At 47.9% G+C, this 20,706-nt stretch overlaps 1 protein-coding gene across 1 annotated transcript in view; it reads left to right on the plus strand.

Moving 5' to 3' along the window:
• TMCO4 (transmembrane and coiled-coil domains 4) overlaps nucleotides 1–20,706 on the plus strand; it is a 93,906-nt gene that overhangs the window by 22,849 nt on the left and 50,351 nt on the right. The window contains exons 6-8 of the mRNA XM_067016143.1: nucleotides 209–236; nucleotides 10,003–10,135; nucleotides 20,566–20,663. Coding sequence (XP_066872244.1) covers nucleotides 209–236; nucleotides 10,003–10,135; nucleotides 20,566–20,663 — 259 coding nt within the window. The remainder of the gene's footprint in view (nucleotides 1–208; nucleotides 237–10,002; nucleotides 10,136–20,565; nucleotides 20,664–20,706) is intronic.

Raw genomic sequence — 20,706 nt, forward strand, 5'->3', positions numbered from 1 at the left:
CCTTCCCCTCCTTCATCTGACTCCCTGAAATTCTCACGCATTTATTCAGTTATCCGCTTACTTGTTTGTCCGGCTCACCCCTCGAATGTAGGGCCGAGGTATTTTGTCTGCCTTGTTCTCCCACTTATTAAGGGTCAATAAGCATTTGTCAGATGAGCAGGCTGGTTACATATCAACCTATCGCTAATTCCTGTTACTCTTCCCTCAGGACCTTCTGAGCTTCTCACTCAAGGATGGTGAGTTGATTTCATAAGTTGTGGGGCACGTATCTGCACCTCAGCCAGTGAAGCCAGTGGTAGGTGTTGCCCCCGCGGTCCCATCCCCAGTGGCCTTTTTGGTGCAAGAAGGGAAAGGGCAGCCAGTAGAGCTGGGGAGCCGGAAGCTCTCCATTCACGCCAAGCGCCGGGCGGTGCTTCTTAGCGGTTTTGTTGATTCCGCACAGTGCCCTGTGGTTCCACCTTCTGAGTAGCTCCGGAGTCTGGCTCCTGCCCTCTGAGGTCTGTTCTGCTGGCAAACAGGGAGAAGGAGCACGGAATTGAAAATGAAATCCCAACCACCTCTACACCGTGTAGTAAGGGAAGTCCCGCCCACTGCCCGCCGGAACCCTGGCCTGTGGGGACTGGAGGGGTAAGAAGAGGAGGAAGAACAGAATGTCAAGAGCAGAGACAGCGTGTGCAGGAGCACTGGCTGGAAAGAGCACTCAGAGGAGGGTCACGGGGGCCGGAGCCTAGCGGGCTCTCCACCCACACGAGATCCCAGGCTGCTCCCGTGGAGTTTATAGTCTGAGAAGTGCAGCTCTAAGGCTCAAACCCCAGTGTGTGTTTTCGACCCTAGTCTAGCCGCACAGATGCTTTCACTCCATATCTCAGAGCCAAATGGGAGCCCAAGGGTGATCTGGCCCAGTCCCTGCTTTTCAGGCGGGCACGACCTGAAGTAACACTTCTCTTTGGCCGGTGAGGCCGCGCGGCTGAGTTGTGGTGTGAGGATGTGGTGCAGTGAGTCTGAAAATCCTCAGGTATATCACTTGTTTTCTTCCCAAACAGAAGTAAGGGAAGAATAACAATAGCCGATCGTCCTGGACGCTGTTGGAGTGAGGGGAGGGTTTGCGCGGAGGTCTGAGGCTCAGGTTGCTGGAGAGCAAGGCAGCCCATCGGCACGCTCACGTGATAATCACGGTAACAGCAAAGCACCAGTTCTTGGGCGCTTGCTGGGTGCCCAGCCTGCTGCCAAGGGCTGTACAGGCACGGAGCCCTCTCGGCCCCCTGAGGGGTGCTGGAGGTCGTCGTTCCCATTTTGCGGGTCAAGGTCATCTTGGATGAGACGCCCATATTTCCAGGTGGAGAGGATGAGGCCAGAGAGGGGAAGGGGCTTTCCCAGAAGCACACAGAGGCAGAGGTGGCCTGGTGGTCAGAACCAGGCGTCCGGCCTCCAGGGCCAGCACTCTGCCCCACGGCCTTGTCACGGGGGAGAAGAAGCTGCCCCAGCAGCTTCGGCCTCACTCTCTCCCTTTCCTCACCCGGCGAGCCACGTTCATCCTAGCCTGCTTCCTGCCCCCGCCTGCCAATCACAAGCCCTCCTGAGCTCCCGGAAGCACCCAGGACACTTTCACTTACCCCCTTTGCTGTGGGTGACCTTGGCCTGCCTCTCACGGAATAATTGGAGTGGGTTTGAAACAGCCTGTCTAATGTCATCACCTGGCACTTGATTCCCTCCCAGGGGTGTTCTCGTAGGCAGCCTCTAAACTGGCATTGCCTTAAAAATGTCTCTTGAGAATAACCCCACTTATGAAGCCCCTGTTAATGCTGGTCATGGTACCCGACCCTTGTCAAGCATTGTTTCACAACATCCTCATAGCCAGCCTTTCATGTAGACACTCCCACTTTCCAGACGAGCAAACTGAGGCCCAGAGAGGTGAAGTAACTGGCCTAAGCTGGTAAGTGGCAGAGCTGGACATTCTAAAACAAGTGCTATTAACAAAAACCTTAGTAGATTTTACCCACGGGGGTTGAGGAATGTGGCAGCATCCCGACGGGAATGTAGTAATACCTCATATCGAAAGAATACCAGTCTCTGACAACACCTGAGGGGTGCCTTTGGTTTATCTCAAAGCCCCACCAGATGCCGGCATCTACAAACAGGAGCAGCTTCACTGGCATACCGGGACCCCAATGGGAGTGGGTGCTAGGGCTCAAAATTTCCCCAGAGGTCAGAGGTAGGTGGCCCCTCAAACCATCTAGACGACCCTCTCATCAGACACAGGCAGACCTCGGAGATATCGCGGGTTCCGTTCCACACCACCACAGTAAAGCAAGTCACGCGAATATTTTTGGTTTCTCAGTGCATATAAAAGTTATATTTATACTATACTGTAGTCTAGTAAGTGTACAGTAATGCTGTGTCTAAAAAAACAATGGGGCTTCCCTGGTGGCGCAGTGGTTGAGAATCCGCCTGCCGATGCAGGGGACGCAGGTTCGTGCCCCGGTCCGGGAGGATCCCACATGCTGCGGAGCAGCTGGGCCCGTGAGCCATGGCCACTGAGCCTGCGCTCTGCAACGGGAGAGGCCACAACAGTGAGAGGCCCGTGTACCACAAAAAATAAATAAATAAAATAAATAAATAAATAAACAATGGACATACCTTAATTTTAAAATGCTGTTGGAAAAATGGCGCTGATAGACTTGCTGGATGCAGGGTTGCCACAGACCTTCAATTTGTTTAAAAAAAAAAAAAACAACGCAATATCTGCGAAGCACAATCAAGGCAAAGAGCAGTAAAACGAGGTCTGCCTGTAGATGAGAAAAGGAGGCCCGGAGTGGGAGTGGCTACAGTTGTCATGTCCAACTCTGTCCTTATTAATGAAGAACCAGGGACCAAGAACTGGGTGCATCTGCGGATCAGGCTGCCTGGTGTTAAGATTCAAGCTCTACTTTGGCAAGGTCCTGAATGTCTCTGTACCTCAGTTTTCTCAGGTGTTAAATGGGAACAAACAGTACTTTTTACCTTATAGGGCAGCGGTGAGGATTGAATGAAATAACCCAGGTAAAGTGCTCAGAACAGAGCTGGCGTGCAGGAAGCAGGCCATGAGTGCCCCTGGGGCATGGTGGTGGTGGTGGTGGTGAAATGGGAAAGCCCCGGGAACCAGAAAACCTGGCCTCTCATCCTGTCTCTCAGACTCTCATTGTGTGACCTTGATCAAGTCACTTAGCTTCTCTGAACTTCCATTTCAAATACAAATGAGAGGCAAGAGCCAGATGCTACTTCAGAGCAAAACAAAACTGTCTTTGGTCCTAAGAACACAGTCAAGGGTCTTGTAAGGAGAAGGTCAGTGTCATAGTTGGGCCAGTTGTTCAAGGCCTTTCCCATAAGCTCCATGAGAGTAGGGCCCTCGTCTGGCTTGTTCACCATCATATCCCAGTGTCTGCAACACTGATGGACACGTGGTGGGCATTTAGTACTTGTTGGGTGGATGGATGGATGGATGAAGGGATGGAGGGACGGATGGATAAATGGATAGAAGATTGGATGGATAGAAAGAAGGATGGATGTCCTTTCCTTAGAGCACAAGCTTAGATACTAGCAAGGTGGTTTGTCTGAACTTGAGGGTTGAAACATCTTTTTTCTACAGAGACTGATGGGGCAGGACACACAGCACAGAAGAAGGTTCTCTGTGCTACTGCATTTCTCTCTGGGTGTGAGACAGGGTGATCCATCACGGAATTAGTCCAAGAAATCAACACAAAAAGCCGCACGTCTCTGAACTTCCTGGAAGGTTGACCCTTACTGACAATATTGGGATCTTAGTCACAAAAGGATACCATCTTGGGAGCTGGGTGGAATTTTTTATGCATGCTAATCATTTTCTTCTTCTCACCCAGTAACAACCCATGAAGCTTCTTGCCCACACAACTGGAAAAAATAAGCCTTTAATATGTTGAAGGTTAAACTAAATCTGAGCCAACTCTAGACTGGGTTTCACAACTGTGGCACTCTTGACATTTGGGACTGGATAGTTCTTTGTTGTGGGACCACCCTGTGCCGTGTACGAGATCTAGCCGAATCCCTGGCCTCTCCTCACTAGATGCCAGTAGCACTTCCGGAGTTGTGATAACCAGAAATGTCTCCGTACTTTGCCAGATATCCTCGGGGGGCAAAAACATCCCTGGTTGAGAACCATGGATTCAGGACCCAACATTTGGCCGCCTCAGGTGGGGCTGGTTTATTTGTAGTTGGTAATCTTTATAAGTTACCTAGTTGCCCTCCTAGGTCCTGTACACAGATGGTGAATTCTTGCATCGTATAGAATCCTCAAATCAACTGCTAGAGTAGACACTGTTCTCCCCACTGATAGGAAATTAGGCTCAGGAGGTTAAGTAACCTGAGGTGGCATTTCAAAGTAAGTTTCAAATTCCATTTAAGGCAGCGAGTCTCGTGGTGAACGTGCACAGGAGACTTAAGCTGAAGCATGGTTCTTGCCCTCTGTACTCTGAATCCAAAGATAACATTGACCCCAGGCCGTGGAACCCGACGACATGCAGCCGCATGAGATATAAGAACCTTCACCGCAAACTTGGCTCTGCCTTCTGACCTGGTCTTTATTACTGAGTTGCAAACCCTGCCTCCCCAGTGAATCAGAAAGGTTGGAGAGGTTGGTCGTTGGTCGTGGTGGAACGCGTTGTCGGCTGGTGGCTAAGTTCTTCATCACGATCCTCGGGATTCGTAAAGCTTGCTATCAGTATTGAAACTGGCTGGTTCATCCATTCAGCAAATAAGAACGGAGCCCCCACTGTGTGTGCCAGGCCGTCTGCTAGGTGCTGGGAGTAGTTCTAACCAGGGCCGATGCTCATTGAGTACCTGCTGTGTGCGGGCCCTGAGAAAAATGCTTTACAATTCGTTTAAACCCCTCAACAGCCCTGGGAGGTAGATGCTATTCCTGTCCCTCATTTTACAAAAGAGGCAGCTGCGGCCCAGAAAGTGAAATCACCTGCCCGAGGTCACACAGCAAGGATTCGAACCCAGGCAGTGTGGTTCCAGAGTCCATGCTTAACTGCTGTTCTGCTTCCTACATGGAGATAAAATGATAAAATCCTCATCCTTACAGCTGACTTTAAGGGGATTTGATGAGGCCAGAATGAAGAGTGGGCACCCCATGTGATAGAGGCCAGAGGAGCGGCCAATCTTGCCAGCAGCTGAGAGGGTGGAGCTGGAGGAGGGCCTCAGATGGGCCCCCTTTTCTCCCATGACCACTGGCCTTGAAGTAAGCTTGTTGCCATGTTGAATGCCCTTAACTGTCCCCCCAAAATGAGCCGTGAAGAGAAAAGGCAGGAGTCGTACCCGAAACCATCTGAGTTCAAGTCCTGCCCTGAGACAGGGTGCATCTTAGAAGTCCTGTCCCTTGGGACTTCCCTGGTGGCGCAGTGGTTAAGAATCCGACTGCCATTGCAGGGGACACGGGTTTGAGCCCTGGTCCAGGAAGATCCCACATGCCGCAGAGCAACTAAAGCCTTGCACTACAACTACTGAGCCTGTGCCCTAGAGCCCGCGAGCCACAACTACTGAGCCCATGTGCCACAACTACTGAGCCCACGTGCCACAACTACTGAAGCCCGCACACCTAGAGCCTGTGCTCCGAAGCAAGAGAAGCCACCACAATGAGAAGTATGCACATTGCAACAAAGAGTAGCCCCCGCTCACCACAACTAGAGAAAGCCATGTACAGCAGCGAAGACCCAATGCAGCCCAAAATAAATTAATTAATTAAATTTAAAAAGAAAAGAAAAAAAGTCCCGTGCCTCCAGCCACACTCTGCCCACCACAGTGAAGACGCTGGGCAGACTTGTAAGTCAGCCCGGTGCCCAGTGGGGGGATGGGGGGAGGAGCGTGGGACTAGAGTAAGGTGTTGTTTCCTTTATATGAAAAAGAACTTCATTGAGGGTGAAATTGGGTATAAATGTTACATAACATGTACAATTACAAAAGTTGGGGCAATTCCCTCGTTCAGTGGTTAGGACTCGGCGCTTCCACTGCCAGGTCCCGGGTTCAGTCCCTGGTCCGGGAACTAAGATCCCACAAGGCACGCAGCACAGCCAAAAAAAAAAAAAGTTGGTCCATTGAGGGATGGCAGTGCAGTAGGCTGGGTAATCAGTTGAATGAATATGGCCTGAGAGTGTCCTCGGACTGCAGGGAAAGGCGAGACGAAGGTTCCCTGTGCTGACACAGCAGCAGCAGCTCACAGCCTCACCCCAGCAGCCCTGGCTTCTTAGCATCTAAGGATAGAGGAAATTTGACAATTTACCAGAAAAGGAGTACTATTGGCCGCCACCCTTTCTTGATCACTTACTGCATCCCAGGTGCTGGCCGGTCTCATCACGTGCATCTTCTCACTGTATCTCAACAAATGCCAGATTCAAAGGGTATTCTTGGCCCCATTGTACAGATGAGGAAACTGAGGCTCAGAGAGGTCAAGAAACTTGCCTGAAGCCATTCAGCTAGTAGGTAGTCAGATGAAAATTCAAACCCCAGTCTGTGTCGCAAGAAAGGCTGAAGTTTCTGCCTCTGAATTCCTTTCCTTTGGTCTGGAGGGCAGTCCCCAAAGGGAAGGGATTGGCCGTGATCCCTTCCCAAAGGTCTGGGATTCTCTGCTCTCCAAGGAGAGGCAAGCTCAACCGCAGGCAGGTCATTCTGGCCCACGAACTCAGATCCGTACTGAGAACAATGGCGGTGGTACTGCTCCCTGAGGAGGTGCATTTGGAAATGTAGGGCAGGTGGTGGTGGTTATCACAGCGCCTGGGGTGCACCTGGCATTTAGTGTCAAGCTCCAGGGGTGCTGTTCATCCTTTAATGCACAGCACAGTGTTGGATGGTGAAGTGCAAAGTGCATCCACTTCTCTGTTGAGATGCTGGTGAGAAAAGGAGCCCAGAAGTGTTTGTTCTGCCCCCGGGTCTGTCCAAACATACTGGGTGACTTTGGACATGTCCCTTGCCCTTTTTCCTAGGCCAGAAGGACCAGTTGGGCTCCAAGGGTGGAGTCTGGGTGGGTGCTGGGGCTGCCCAGCAGTTGGAGACTGGCATACTCCTGCCCCCTGCGGGCAGAGCCAAGATCCCTGAGTCCGCCCCCCACCAAGATTTTCCAAAGAGCAGGCTGCCGAGTGATGGGTCCTGTGTGTGCACCTTTGGCCCATGGCCTAGGGCTATGCCTGGGATTGTGGGTGTGCCCCACGTATCCCATGCACCCAGAAGGTAGGATTCGCAGCTGACCACATGGGATTGACCTGGAATCCCAAAACTCACTTGAGTAGATTTGCCTTATTCTATTTTTGTTTGTTTGTTTGTTTTGGCTGCACCGCTTAGCTTGTGGGATTTTAGTTCCCCGACCAGTGATCGAACCTGGGCCGTCCCCAATGAGAGCTCGGAGTCCTAACCACTGGACCTCCAGGGAATTCCCTCAAGTAGATTTGCCTTTAAAAGGCAGCCACAGTGAAATGAACAGAAACTTTGGCATCCTGGGTTTTAAGCCAAATTGCACGGCTCCCCCAGCTGTGTGATTTAGAACAGCGGTCCCCAACCTTTTTGGCCCCAGGGACCGGTTTCGTGGAAGACAGTTTTTCCACGGACTCGGGTGGGGGAGATGGTTCAGGCGGTAATGCTAACGACGGGGAGCGACGGGAGCAGCCGACGAAGCTTTGCCCCTCACGCACCGCTCACCTCCTGCTGTGCGGCCCGGTTCCTAGCAGGCCGCGGACCGGTACCCGTCTGTGGTCTGTGGACCGGGGGTTGGGGACCCCTGATTTAGGAAGTTTCTTAGTCTTTCTGCACCCGTTCTTCCCTCTTCTGCAAAATGAGGCATCATAATACCAGCTTCCCAGGACCACTGGGAAGATTAGCAATCAGGAATGCAAGCTTCTTGAGTGGTGCCCAGCATTTGTTAGGAACACTGTGGATGCTGGTTTCCTTCCCTGCAGAGGTAGCAGGAGGAGCAGTCATCTTGATTACACCACTTCCTCCAGGCGTGAATGCACCCAGACCTTCTCAGATCAGGAGCTTGCTAGTTAGAACAAGTGCAAAGGCCCTGGGGCAGGAATGAGCTTGGCTTCTTGGTGGGACAATACTAGTGGAAACAGGGACCAGTAGAAAGTGAGGTGGTAGAGAGTGGCAGGAAGGGTTAGAAAATGTACAGTCTTGCAGACCATGGGAAGAAATGTGGATTTTATTCTAAGTGCATTGGGGAGTTTTAAGTTGGGGAAGAGAACCCCAGTCAGACTTACGACTTCATCCTTCAAGCTGCTGTGTGGCACATAGAGGAGTGTGGGGCAGGAGGAACCAGGGCAATGGCTGGTCCTTGAAGAGCGATGGCAGTCACAGTGGCCGTGCAGCAGAGATGGGGAGCCGTGGTCAGACTCAAGGTACATTTTGGAGGTGCAGCTGTCAACATGAGCCAGTAGATTGGATGTCTGAGTAGGGGCAACAAGAAAAATCAAGAACGATGCCCAGGCTTTTGGCCTGAACCCCAAGTTGGGCTTTTTATTGAGACAGGATGGATTGGCCCTTGAGGAGTGAGTTGGCTACCTGGCAAGTTGTCCTGGGTAGCCCAGGACTCCTGCCCCTCCTCCACCACTCACCACCTACCTTAAATAGAACCTCAGCTCCAAGTCCAGCAGCCTGGCTGTCAAGGTCCTTGAAATTACCCTTACACGAGGCTGACATTCCAGAGTCCCGTGCCCGAGAATACCTTGGGAGGTTTTAATCACCTGTGCACCTGGCAGTCTATATTCCAGAAACTGAATCACGGCAGCCTTGACCAATGGAGTATGAATTAGTGGCTGATAATAACTGCCATCAGTTAATCACTATGGCCAAGGCTCGTTAATTGCCACGGGTTGATTACGGCCTACGTGCAATAGCCTGTGATCCTAGGAGGGAGCAGGGAGCTCCTTTATTCGTGGAACTTTAGCTGATCAATAACCCCGAGACATGGCCTGTGGTGTCTATTTCCCGACATACAGACAAGTCATCATCCAGGGAGGCGGCCGAGGGCAGCTGGGCAAGTGCTTCCAGACCACAGCTCGCTCTAAGGACCCTAGTTTGAGGAAGGAACTGGTTTATTTTGCAGAAGCTGAGGTCATCGTAGCTACTACGACCTTAGTATAAAATTACCATGCAGCATTGCAGAACCAAGCAGAGGAGGCCAGTTCTGCATCGTTCATTAAGGACCCGTCATGGACCCAGAGTCCTCTCCTCAAAACTTTGTGAGATGACTTACTATATCCACTTCCACCTGAGTGAGGATGAGCTTTGCCCAGGGTTAGACGCACAAATAGTATCCATACCCAGGTCTGTCATGTCATTAATTGAACGTTTATTCTCGTGCTGAGCGCTCTCCTAAGGACTGGTGATAAAGCAGTGTAGAGCTTATACTTATAAAGTTTATACTTCACGGGGAGAGACAAACAAAAGTAAACGGATATGATGTCAGAGCAGGGCAAGCTCTGTGTGGAACAGAATGCAGGGTAAAGGGTTAGAGTCATGGGGGCCGGGGGTCAGGAAGCCCTCTCTGGGCAGGAGGCGTCTGAACAGAGACTTGAATGAGGAGGAGGAACCTCACAAGAAGATCTGGGGAATGAGCCTTCCCGGTGGTGGAAACAACACAAGTGCAAAGGCTCCACAGCAGGAACATTCTAGAAGGTGAGGTCGTGGAGTTGGCCAGGGGCCTTGTAGGTCATGATGCAGTTGGATTTGCTTCTGATCGTGATATCACGTCCTTAACAGCTTTGGGATGTGAAAATTTGATCTTTGCTAATTTGGTGAAAAATGCCACCTTTCTTCTGATCCACATGGGTAATAGTTGCACACTGTTCTGCCCCAGAAGCTGTTTTCTTGTTCAGCTGACTGGTTCTCGGGACTGTGCACTTTGGATGTATCTGGGGTTTGGGTTTCATCCGTTGCGCCGCTGTTAACATCTCTGTGCTTAGAAGCTGAACTGACCCCGTGCTCTTTCTCTCTTTCCAGGGTGCTATGATGCTCGGGCCCGAGTCCTCATTTGCCACGTGACCTCCCTCCTCCAAGTGCCCTTGGAGGAGCTGGATCTCCTCGAAGAGACGTTCCTCGAGAGCCTGAAGGAAACCAAAGAGGAGGAATCTGAGTGAGTGTGCCCTGCGACCCTGGCCACCCTGTCAGGAATCAAGGACTTCCACTCTTCAGATAACAGCATCCTGTGTGTCCCCTCCCCCCATTAAGAGATGGTGCACCGAGGTGGGAAGAGCCCTGGACAGAGAGTCCCAGTGCAGCCCTGACTCGCTGTGTGGCCTTATCAAGTCACTTCCCCTCTCTGGGCCTCCATCCTCATTTGTAGGAAGGGGGGACTGAATGGATGAATGCTCAGGGCCATGAGTTTGTGACATTAACGTTCTGTGGCCCCAACACCCCACTCCCCCTCAGTTCTTGTGACACCTTGTCCGTGGGCCAGAGCGGCCTGGGTTCAAATCCCACCTCTGACACCTATTTGCTTTTTGACCTTGGGCGGGTGCCCCCCCACCCCCGTTCTCTAAACCATAATATTCTTATCTGTAAAATAGGAATAAGAATAGCATTTGTGGAAAACAAATGCAATTGTATTATCAAGTGTGTGGCCAGGGCTGGCATGTAGCAAGGGCTCAGTAAGTATGAGTCCTTCCTTTCCCCCACATGCCCCCATACCTGCCAGCTGTGGAGAGGCTTTGCTATCTGTGTGTGGTCAGGTGTGTGTCGAGGGAAATGTTCCTGGTAACTTGGCCAGAGCTCAGCTCTTTGCAGAACACCTTACACAGGATCGAATCCCAGGGTAATAAATCAATCCCAGTCGCAGCTTAATCGCGGGCTCCTTGCACCAGGCTCGTCTCCCAGCCTTGGGTTTTGTTCGGCCATGAAGACTTTCTTTGAGCAGCCAGGCTATGCCAGTTCAGCCCAGCTGAGAATTTAGCTTTGAAGCCAAGTTCAGAACTGGAGCTGCCCTCCCGCCAGGGTTTGTAGGGCAAAGGGAGAGGGTTGTTTCCTTGAGAACGGAGGAAACTTGGTCTGTTGAAATAACCTGAAAATAGACTTGTTTTGACTCCCGGAGCTGTGTCAATAAAGAAACACCTGGATCCGGGCCAACACCTGGATCCCTCAAGCATGCCTTGAAGTCAAGGAAACTCTAAGTGTTGTTTGGAAATCTATTGTCAGAAAGAAACACATTACCCAGAGGGTCTGTTCTGATAATACCAGTAATGCCAGGTCAGGGAATGTGTAAAACAGAGGCCAGCTCTGCCACTTACCAGCCATGTGATCCTGGGCAAGTTATTTAACTTCTCTGGGCCTCGGTTTCCCCAGCTTCAAATGGGGATAATAATAGCACCCTCTTCATAGGGTTCTTGTGGGGCTCAAATGAGTTTGTACACATAAAGCGCTTCGAGCAGGACTTGCACAGAGTTACTAGTTGTTAAATATCAACATTTGCTATAGTACCGTTAACAGCAATGGCTGTTATTACTGCGTGGGCCATTTCCTCAGGAAGATACTCCACAGGTGTCCTTTTTTAACTCAATTTTAGAGACTTTGGCAACCTCTCAGATTCTATCTATGGTCTCTGGAAGGGTCTGAGATGCAGGGAAAGCATAGGGACTGGTCAGCCAAGGGACCTGGTTCTCTGTTTGATTCTGCTGCTAAGTCCCGGTGTGGCCCTGGGCATGTTGCTTTCCCTCTCCAGGCACCAGCACCAGTTTTTTCACCTGTACAAGTAGAGTATCGAGTTGTATGTAGGTTTCTTTTAACTCTAAGGTTTTGTGTTTCTGCAAGGTGAGCTTCTCACTCAGCACCCCAAGGCGATCCTTTGCAACTGGAGTTCAGGGTGTGATGTACCACCTTTCTGTTCTTGGGTCCCCATCTGAGCCCTGAGGCCATCCAAGCTTCCCCTACTTGTTCGGTGACTTCACTTCTCTGTGCCTCAGTTTCTTCATCTCTAGCACTGGGATAGTGGTAGTATCTCCATCATAGGGCTGTCGAGAGGGTTAAATTAATTAATACATATCAAAAGCTTGGAACAGCACCTGACACATAGTAAATGTGAGCAAATGTGGTGCTGGAGGTTGATACTGATCCCATCATAATAACATGGTCAACATCTAACCTTTATTGAGTGCTCTCTAGATGCAGGTACAAGATACCATCTCATTGGGTTCTCATTACAATCCCCTGAGGCTTTTGCAGATGAAGGAACAGAACGTCAGAAGGGTGACTTAACTCACCCAAGGCCACCCAGCTGGTCAGTGGCGCCATCTGATTCAACCTCCTTATCCAGTCTGAACAGCGCTTACTGCATCCCTCAAGGCACGGTTGAGAAGCCGAGGTTTCATCCGTAATTCTGATGAAGGAAGTGAAGATAATTCTTTTATGGGGCTTTCTGAGCTTTTACTAGGAATGTGTCTCTAGAATCCCCAGAGATAAGCACTCCCTCTCTATCTACTGGAGAAGTGATATAAAAAAAAGAAAAGGATGGTGGTGAGGGCAGTAAAGGTAAGGAACACCCTCTCATGGGAGATAAGGTGGCAGTGAGGGAAATTTCTTTGTGGACCCATGAGATAAGCAGTGTGGGTGTCTTTGCTCTTTACAAGGTATCTGTGACTTCAGCCTGGGATTTGGCCCAAATCTGCATTTTGGCTTCAGCCTCTGTCTTCGGGAAGCTGACATGGAATGTCAGCTCAGGGTCACTTCTGACATCCCACGTCATGAGTGTGGCCAGAGGCTATATGATGACATAGATTGCCATGGTGCCTAGCCAGCAGGCAAAGTCAGTAATAGGAAGAGGGCTTCATTTGGATTTAGTGTCGTGCTCTGAATTCTCACTTCCCAATATAGGAAGCATCATAGATGTAACTCAGAGCCAGCCTCTCCTCTTGTGCTTTAGAGGTTGAAATTCAGACAACTGAAGTTATTGCAGGAGTGAAATGCTGTGATAATTAATGATTAATGGGAAAGCTATTTGTTTTATGTACAGAACAGTTACTAAGAGCGTTCAAGTACTTAAATAAGGAAATCGATTGGCAGTTCAGGTGTACATTAAGAGAGAGTGCCTTAGCTAAATAACTTTTAGGGAAAATATTATATTCTTTTTGATTCAGCAAGGGTTTATAAACATTCAAATAATAATACAAAGCAGGGACTTCCCTGGTGGCGCAGTGGTTAAGAATCTGCCTGCCAATGCAGGGGACACGGGTTCGCAGCCCTGGTCCAGGAAGATCCCACATGCTGCAGATCAACTAAGCCCGTGCGCCACAACTACTGAGCCTGTGCTCTAGAGCCCGCGAGCCACAAGTAATGAGCCCACGTGCCACAGCTACTGAAGCCCGCACGCCTAGAGCCTGTGCTCCCCAACAAGAGAAGCCACCGCAATGAGAAGCCCGCACACCGCAACGAAGAGTAGCCCCCGCTCACCACAACTAGAGAAAGCCCACGTGCAGCAAAAGACCCAACACAGCCAAAAAAAATTTGTTTAAATAATAATAATAATACAAAGCAGAGTACTAGAGATTAGAGTATATCATCAATCTTTATAAAATCGATCTGATATACTAGCATTTATACATTGAAATAAAACAGCTTCAAGAACGATATTTACTCTTTAGTTATTTTATTCCCTTTAGGCTATGAGTTTCCCCCTCCATAAAGTCAGCTAAAAGTGATGACTGTCTAGTATCCCAGATGTGCAGGTGTCACTGCAGGAACAATCTAGAAGCAGACTGTGCTAAGAAATGTCAAGGGCGCCCACTCCAGAATTTGACTATGTTCTTAATAATAACTCTGTACTAATCATGAAAATGTTGTAACATCCTAGATTTGTTCTACTATCCCAGAAATTTCATTCTTGATGGTGATTGGCCTACACTCTGGCTAAATATTTTATTTAGCCAAAATGTATGTGCCCTCTGGTTTTCTTGGAAATGGACAGTGAGTGGGAGAATAGATCACTGCAGGAAGACGTTCACGTCCAATTCTTGCTGGGATGAGTAGGTTCTTTTCAAAACACGTCTTCTGAGCCCCATCCAGGTGCCAATCCCAGGGCCAGCTGCTGAGGGTGGAACGCAAGAAAGGCTTTATCTGTGTCCCGAAGGTTCAGCCCTGCGATTCTCAAACTTGAGATAATTGGAGAGCTTGTTACAGGTGGTTTCCTCACCCAGGAAGTAGTGCTTTTAACAGCTACCCTCTGGGGATTCTGATGCAGTTGATCCAAAGCCCACCCTTTGAAAATCAGTGGTCTAGAATTCCAGGCTAATACAGTACAGAGGGTTAGGGAGGCCTGGAGTCGGAGCATGTAGGCAACGCTGAGGCTCAGGCAGGCGAGGAGGTGACTCTGGAACGATGAGTAATGTTTAGCCAGACGAAGGAAGGTGAGAAGGTCCTTGGCAGCCGAGGGCCAGCAGGAACACAGGACTGAGGCGTGGGCAGTGTGCCTGCAGGCAGTTCAGTGTTTCTGGAGGGTAGAGTGTAAGTTAGGACCTGATGAACGATGAGGCTGTGAATAAGGCAGGGGCCAGGTCACAGGGAGCCTGAGAGGCCTGCTGGAGAGGTGACTCTATCCTCAAGGCAGAGGGAGGACCGGGAGGGAGGGAGAGAGAGAGGGAGGCAGACAGTTGTGATTGTACTTTTCTGCTTGACACTGGTCACGTGGTGGTGCTCTCATCTCCCTCCCATTTTCAGTCCCTAAGTGAGAAAATTGAGGCTCAGAAAAATCAGGGGGGCCAGTGAGATCATGGCAGAGCTGGGCTCAAAGACCTCACCCCAAATTTGCAGACTATTCCCCAGGCAGCGTTTGTTGAACAAGATGCTGCTGGTTCACGGAGCCAGCTGCTTGTAGCCCCTGTGTGTTCCTCTTGTACGCCCTCAGCAGCTGGAATTTCTCCTCAGGCCTCGAACTCTGCTGAAAGCAAATAATTTCCAGCCTTCCTGTTTGCCCCTATTGGTACTAGCTATTAAGGGCCAAAGTATATCTCCAGCCTGTGGAGGAAATTATCATAACCATAGAAGGAATGATGATAGCAGTAAACGTATTGAACGATTACAGTATGCCAGTCACCGCAGGTTTAGCCCTCCTAATACCCCTGGGAATTCAGTGCTATTATCATTCCCACTTCATGGATGAGGAAACTCAGGACAAGTAATTTGTACACAGTCCCAAGATTAGTAAGTGGCTCTGTCCAGCAGGATAGCCTAGGTTTTGCTGCGGTAACAAATGACCTCCACATCTCGATGGCTTACAGCAACAAAAGTGCGTTTCTTGCAAGCTGGCTGTGGCTTTAGTCCACACTTTCTTGGTTCTGGGTCCCAGTTGACAGGGTGACCTCTATTGGGAGTGTTGCTGGTCTCGGGGCAGAGCAAAAGGAGACTTACCAGGCGCTGCACTGACTCATAAAGATTTTGCTAGAAGTGACTCATATCCCTTCCAGCTACTAGCTAAAACAGGTCATGGAACCACTCAGCTCAACAGGGCAGAGATGTGTAATTGTTCCATAGGCAGGACCAGTGCAGGAGGGGTAACTGAAGACCTGGAGGATTGTCAGGCGCCACCACAGCAGAGGGAGAATTCAAGCCTAGTTTACAGGATTTGAAACCTGACACTAGAACCCATGCCCTTCTTCGCCATCTTGCCTTCCGCTTTGCTAAAAGCATGTGGTTCGGCCTGTTCCCGCCCATCTGAGGGCGTGAATTTCAATCATGAAAAACCAGCACCTGTGAAAATGGAGAATTGGTTTCCGCTCAGTAGTGAAGCAACCGAGAAGTGCTGTGCTGTACCCCCAGGAGGGGCTTAGGGGAAAGTTGGTTGAGGTGAGCAGGCAGACAACCAAAAAGCATAGCGGGTCTCCGAAAGCCCATCTCAAATCCAACTTCTTTTCACTGACCGGAGGATGAACTATTTCTCTCTATCCCGTATGGTTCAGGAGGCAAGAGATGGGAAGGAAACAGTTCCGGTTGAGTACTTGACTGCGTTGTTCTGCTCGCCGACACACAAAAATTCCAGCCTGCTGTCCGTTCTCCATAAAAGTGTGTTGATCGAAGGGATGAAGGAGGAATTAATTTAAGCTTTACCAACCAACAGCCTTATGAGGAAGATGTTACTATCCCCATTTTTACAAAAGGGGGAACTGAGTTTCAGGGAGATGGAGTTTCATGGCAACAGCCACTGTTTCGGTCCCCACTCGCAGGGCCAACTGTCAGGCTCTGCGCTTGACAGACATTGTTTTTGCTGGTCCTCACAGCCGCTCGGGAGGAGGGTACTCTTATCCGTGGCCTCGTCTGTGATATGCAGACAGTCATAAAACTGCTTCTGGGATAAGATAAACCATTCGAAGTGCAAAGCACAGTGGCAGGCATGTTGGAAGTCCTCAATAAACATTAACCCTTCTTTTATCATCATCGTCATCTGCCATCGCTCTATACATTGAGTTGTTGTCCAAACTCCAAGTTCAGTTCAGAGTTCCCCCTGGTAGTGACCGCACTGCCCCACCCTTGTCCCCCACCCTTCTCCTTATTGCCCCAAAGCACCGGGGGCCAGATGTTAGACAGGAAAGTTGGGTTTAGTGACTCTCCTGGGCCATTCTCAGGATTCACCTGACCCCAGTTTACTCTAAATGCTTCCCTTTTAACCTAAGGGATGCAGCAAAAGCAGTTCTAAGAGGGAAGTTTATAGCAATACAATCCTACCTTAAGAAACAGGAAACATCTCGAATAAACAACCTAACTTTGCACCTAAAGCAATTAGAGAAAGAAGAACAAAAAAACCCAAATTTAGTAGAAGGAAAGAAATCATAAAGTTCAGATCGGAAATAAATGAAAAAGAAATGAAGGAAACAATAGCAAAGATCAATAAAAGTAAAAGCTGGTTCTTTGAGAAGATAAATAAAATTGATAAACCATTAGCCACACTCATCAAGAAAAAAAGGGAGAAGACTCAAATCAATAGAATTAGAAATGAAAAAGGAGATGTAACAACTGACACTGCAGAAATACAAAGGATCATGAGAGATTACTACAGGCAACTGTATGGCAATAAAATGGACAACCTGGAAGAAATGGACAAATTCTTAGAAATGCACAACCTGCCGAGACTGAACCAGGAAGAAATAGAAAATATGAACAGACCAATCACAAGCACTGAAATTGAAACTGTGATTAAAAATCTTCCAACAAACAAAAGCCCAGGACCAGATGGCTTCACAGGCGAATTCTATCAAACATTTAGAGAAGAGCTAACACCTACCCTTCTCAAACTCTTCCAAAAGATAGCAGAAGGAGGAACACTCCCAAACTCATTCTATGAGGCCACCATCACCCTGATACCAAAACCAGACAAAGACATCACAAAGAAAGAAAACTACAGGCCAATATCACTGATGAACATAGATGCAAAAATCCTCAACAAAATACTAGCAAACAGAATCCAACAGCACATTAAAAGGATCATACACCATGATCAAGTGGGGTTTATTCCAAGAATGCAAGGATTCTTCAATATACGCAAATCAATCAACATGATAAACCATATCAACAAACTGAAGGAGGAAAAACCATATGATCATCTCAATAGATGCAGAGAAAGCTTTTGACAAAATTCAACACCCGTTTATGATAAAAACCCTGCAGAAAGTAGGCATAGAGGGAACTTTGCTCAATATAATAAAGGCCATATATGACAAACCCACAGCCAGCATCGTTCTCAATGGTGAAAAACTGAAACCATTTTCTCTAAGATCATGAACAAGACAAGGTTGCCCACTCTCACCACTCTTATTCAACATAGTTTTGGAAGTTCTAGCCACAGCAATCAGAGAAAAAAAAGAAATGAAAGGAATCCAAATAGGAAAAGAAGAAGTAAAGCTGTCACTGTTTGCAGATGACATGATATGATACATAGAGTATCCTAAGGATGCTACCAGAAAACTACTAGAGCTAATCAATGAATTTGGTAAAGTAGCAGGATACAAAATTAATGCACAGAAATCTCTGACATTCTTATACACTAATGATGAAAAATCTGAGAGTGAAATTAAGAAAACACTCCCATTTAGCACTGCAACAAAAAGAATAAAATATCTAGGAATAAAGCTACCTAAGGAGACAAAAGACTCGTATGCAGAAAACTATAAGACACTGATGAAAGAAATTAAAGATGATACAAATAGGTGGAGAAATATACCATGTTCTTGGATTGGAAGAATCAACATTGTGAAAATGACTCTACTACCCAAAGCAATCTACAGATTCAATGCAATCCCTATCAAATTACCACTGGTATTTTTTACAGAACTAGAACAAAAAATTTCACAATTTGTATGGAAACACAAAAGACCCTGAATAGCCAAAGCAATCTTGAGAACAAAAAATGGAGCTGGAGGAATCAGGCTCCCTGACTTCAGTCTATACTACAAAGCTACAGTAATCAAGACAGTATGGTACTGGCACAAAAACAGAAATACAGATCAATGGAACAGGATAGAAAGCCCAGAGATAAACCCACGCACATATGGTCACCTTATTTTTGGTAAAGGAGGCAAGAATATACAATGGAGAAAAGACAGCTTCTTCAATAAGTGGTGCTGGGAAAACTGGACAGCTACATGCAAGAGAATGAAATTAGAACACTCCCTAACACCTTACACAAAAATAAACTCAAAATGGGTTAAAGACCTAAATGTAAGGCCAGACACTATCAAACTCTTAGAGGAAAACCTAGGCAGAACACTCTATGACATCAATCACAGCAAGATCCTTTTTGACCCACCTCCTAGAGAAATGGAAATGAAAACAAAAATAATCAAATGGGACCTAATGAAACTTAAAAGCTTTTGCACAGCAAAGGGTACCATAAACCAGACCAAAAGACAACCCTCAGAATGGGAGAAAATATTTGCAAATGAAGCAACTGACAAAGGATTAATATCCAAAATTTATAAGCAACTCATGCAGCTCAATAACAAAAAACAAACAACCCAATCCAAAAATGGGCAGAAGAACTAAATAGACATTTCTCCAAAGAAGATATACAGATTGCCAACAAACACATGAAAGAATGCTCAACATTATTAATCATTAGAGAAATGCAAATCAAAACTACAATGAGATATCATCTCACACCGGTCAGAATGGCCATCATCAAAAACTCTAGGAACAATAAATGCTGGAGAGGGTATGGAGAAAAGGGAACACTCTTGCACTGCTGGTGGGAATGTAAATTGATACAGCCACTATGGAGAACAGTATGGAGGTTCCTTAAAAAACTAAAAACAGAACTACCATACGACCCCGCAATCCCACTACTGGGCATATACCCTGAGAAAACCATAATTCAAAAAGAATCATGTACCAAAATGTTCATTGCAGCTCTATTTACAATAGCCAGGACATGGAAGCAACCTAAGTGTCCATCAGCAGATGAATGGATAAAGAAGATGTGGCACATATATACAATGGAATGTTACTCAGCCATAAAAAGAAATGAAACTGAGTTATTTGTAACGAGGTGGATAGACCTGGAGTCTGTCATACAGAGTGAAGTAAGTCAGAAGGAGAAAAACAAATACCATATGCTAACACATATATATGGAATCTAAGAAAAAATAATGTCATGAAGAGATTAGTGGTAGGAAGGGAATAAAACACAGACCTACTAGAGCATGGACTTGAGGATATGGGGAGGGGGAAGGGTAAGCTGTGACGAAGTGAGAGAGTGGCATGGACATATATACACGACAAAATGTAAATTAGATAGCTAGTGGGAAGCTGCCGCATGGCACAGGGAGATCAGCTCGGTGCTTTGTGACCACCTAGAGGGGTGGGAAAGGGAGGGTGGGAGGGAGGGTGATGCAAGAGGGAAGAGTTATGGGAACATATGTATACGTATAACTGATTCACTTTGTCGTAAAGCAGAAACTAACACACCATTGTAAAACAGTTATACTCAAAGATGTTAAAAATAATAATAATAAATAAATAAATAAATGCTTCCCTTTTGCTACATTTTGTCATTTTCAAATTTCAAGTCCGAAGGGTTCTAGCTAGTGCCCCAAGGCCAAGATCTCCAGTAGAGACATTCCTCTAACCCATCTTTGAAAAGATAAATCTGAAGGAAATTGGTTTCCAAATTCCTTCCAGAGGGAGGTGGGCTCAGCTGGCAGAGTGGTGGGAGGGGAACGAAGGGGTGAGGTGATGATGTCTGTGACTCTCTCTGGTACTCATTCTGGGTCCATCTGTATAAAGATATTTTTGTGCTTCTTTTGCCATTATTATTATTATTTTCTTGTCTTTTCATTATTCAAATTGCAACCCTGTTAGGATGGATCCGTTGGGTAAGTAGCACATCCCACGTATTGGGATTCCCCAGCTGGGTTTTAGAATGTTTTCAGCTTTTTAAAACCATCGATGGGTCCAAGGTAACCTTTGTACCTCGCTCTGCACGACAGAGCACCCAGCACTGATCCCACTTTGGGGGTTGGTGAGGCGGGGAGGTGTCAAGGGATCCCAGACACAGCCAGTCCTAGAGAACAACCTCTTCCTCCCCACCCCCAGAATGGCCGAGGCATCCCGGAAGAAGAAAGAGAACCGGAGGAAGTGGAAGCGCTATCTCCTGATTGGCCTGGCGACGCTGGGAGGCGGGACAGTGATTGGTAAGATGGGATGGTGGCACTGGCCAGGGTGGCACGGAGTGAG

The sequence above is a fragment of the Kogia breviceps genome, chromosome 1 (assembly GCF_026419965.1).
Source record: "Kogia breviceps isolate mKogBre1 chromosome 1, mKogBre1 haplotype 1, whole genome shotgun sequence".
Lineage (NCBI taxonomy): Eukaryota > Metazoa > Chordata > Mammalia > Artiodactyla > Physeteridae > Kogia > Kogia breviceps.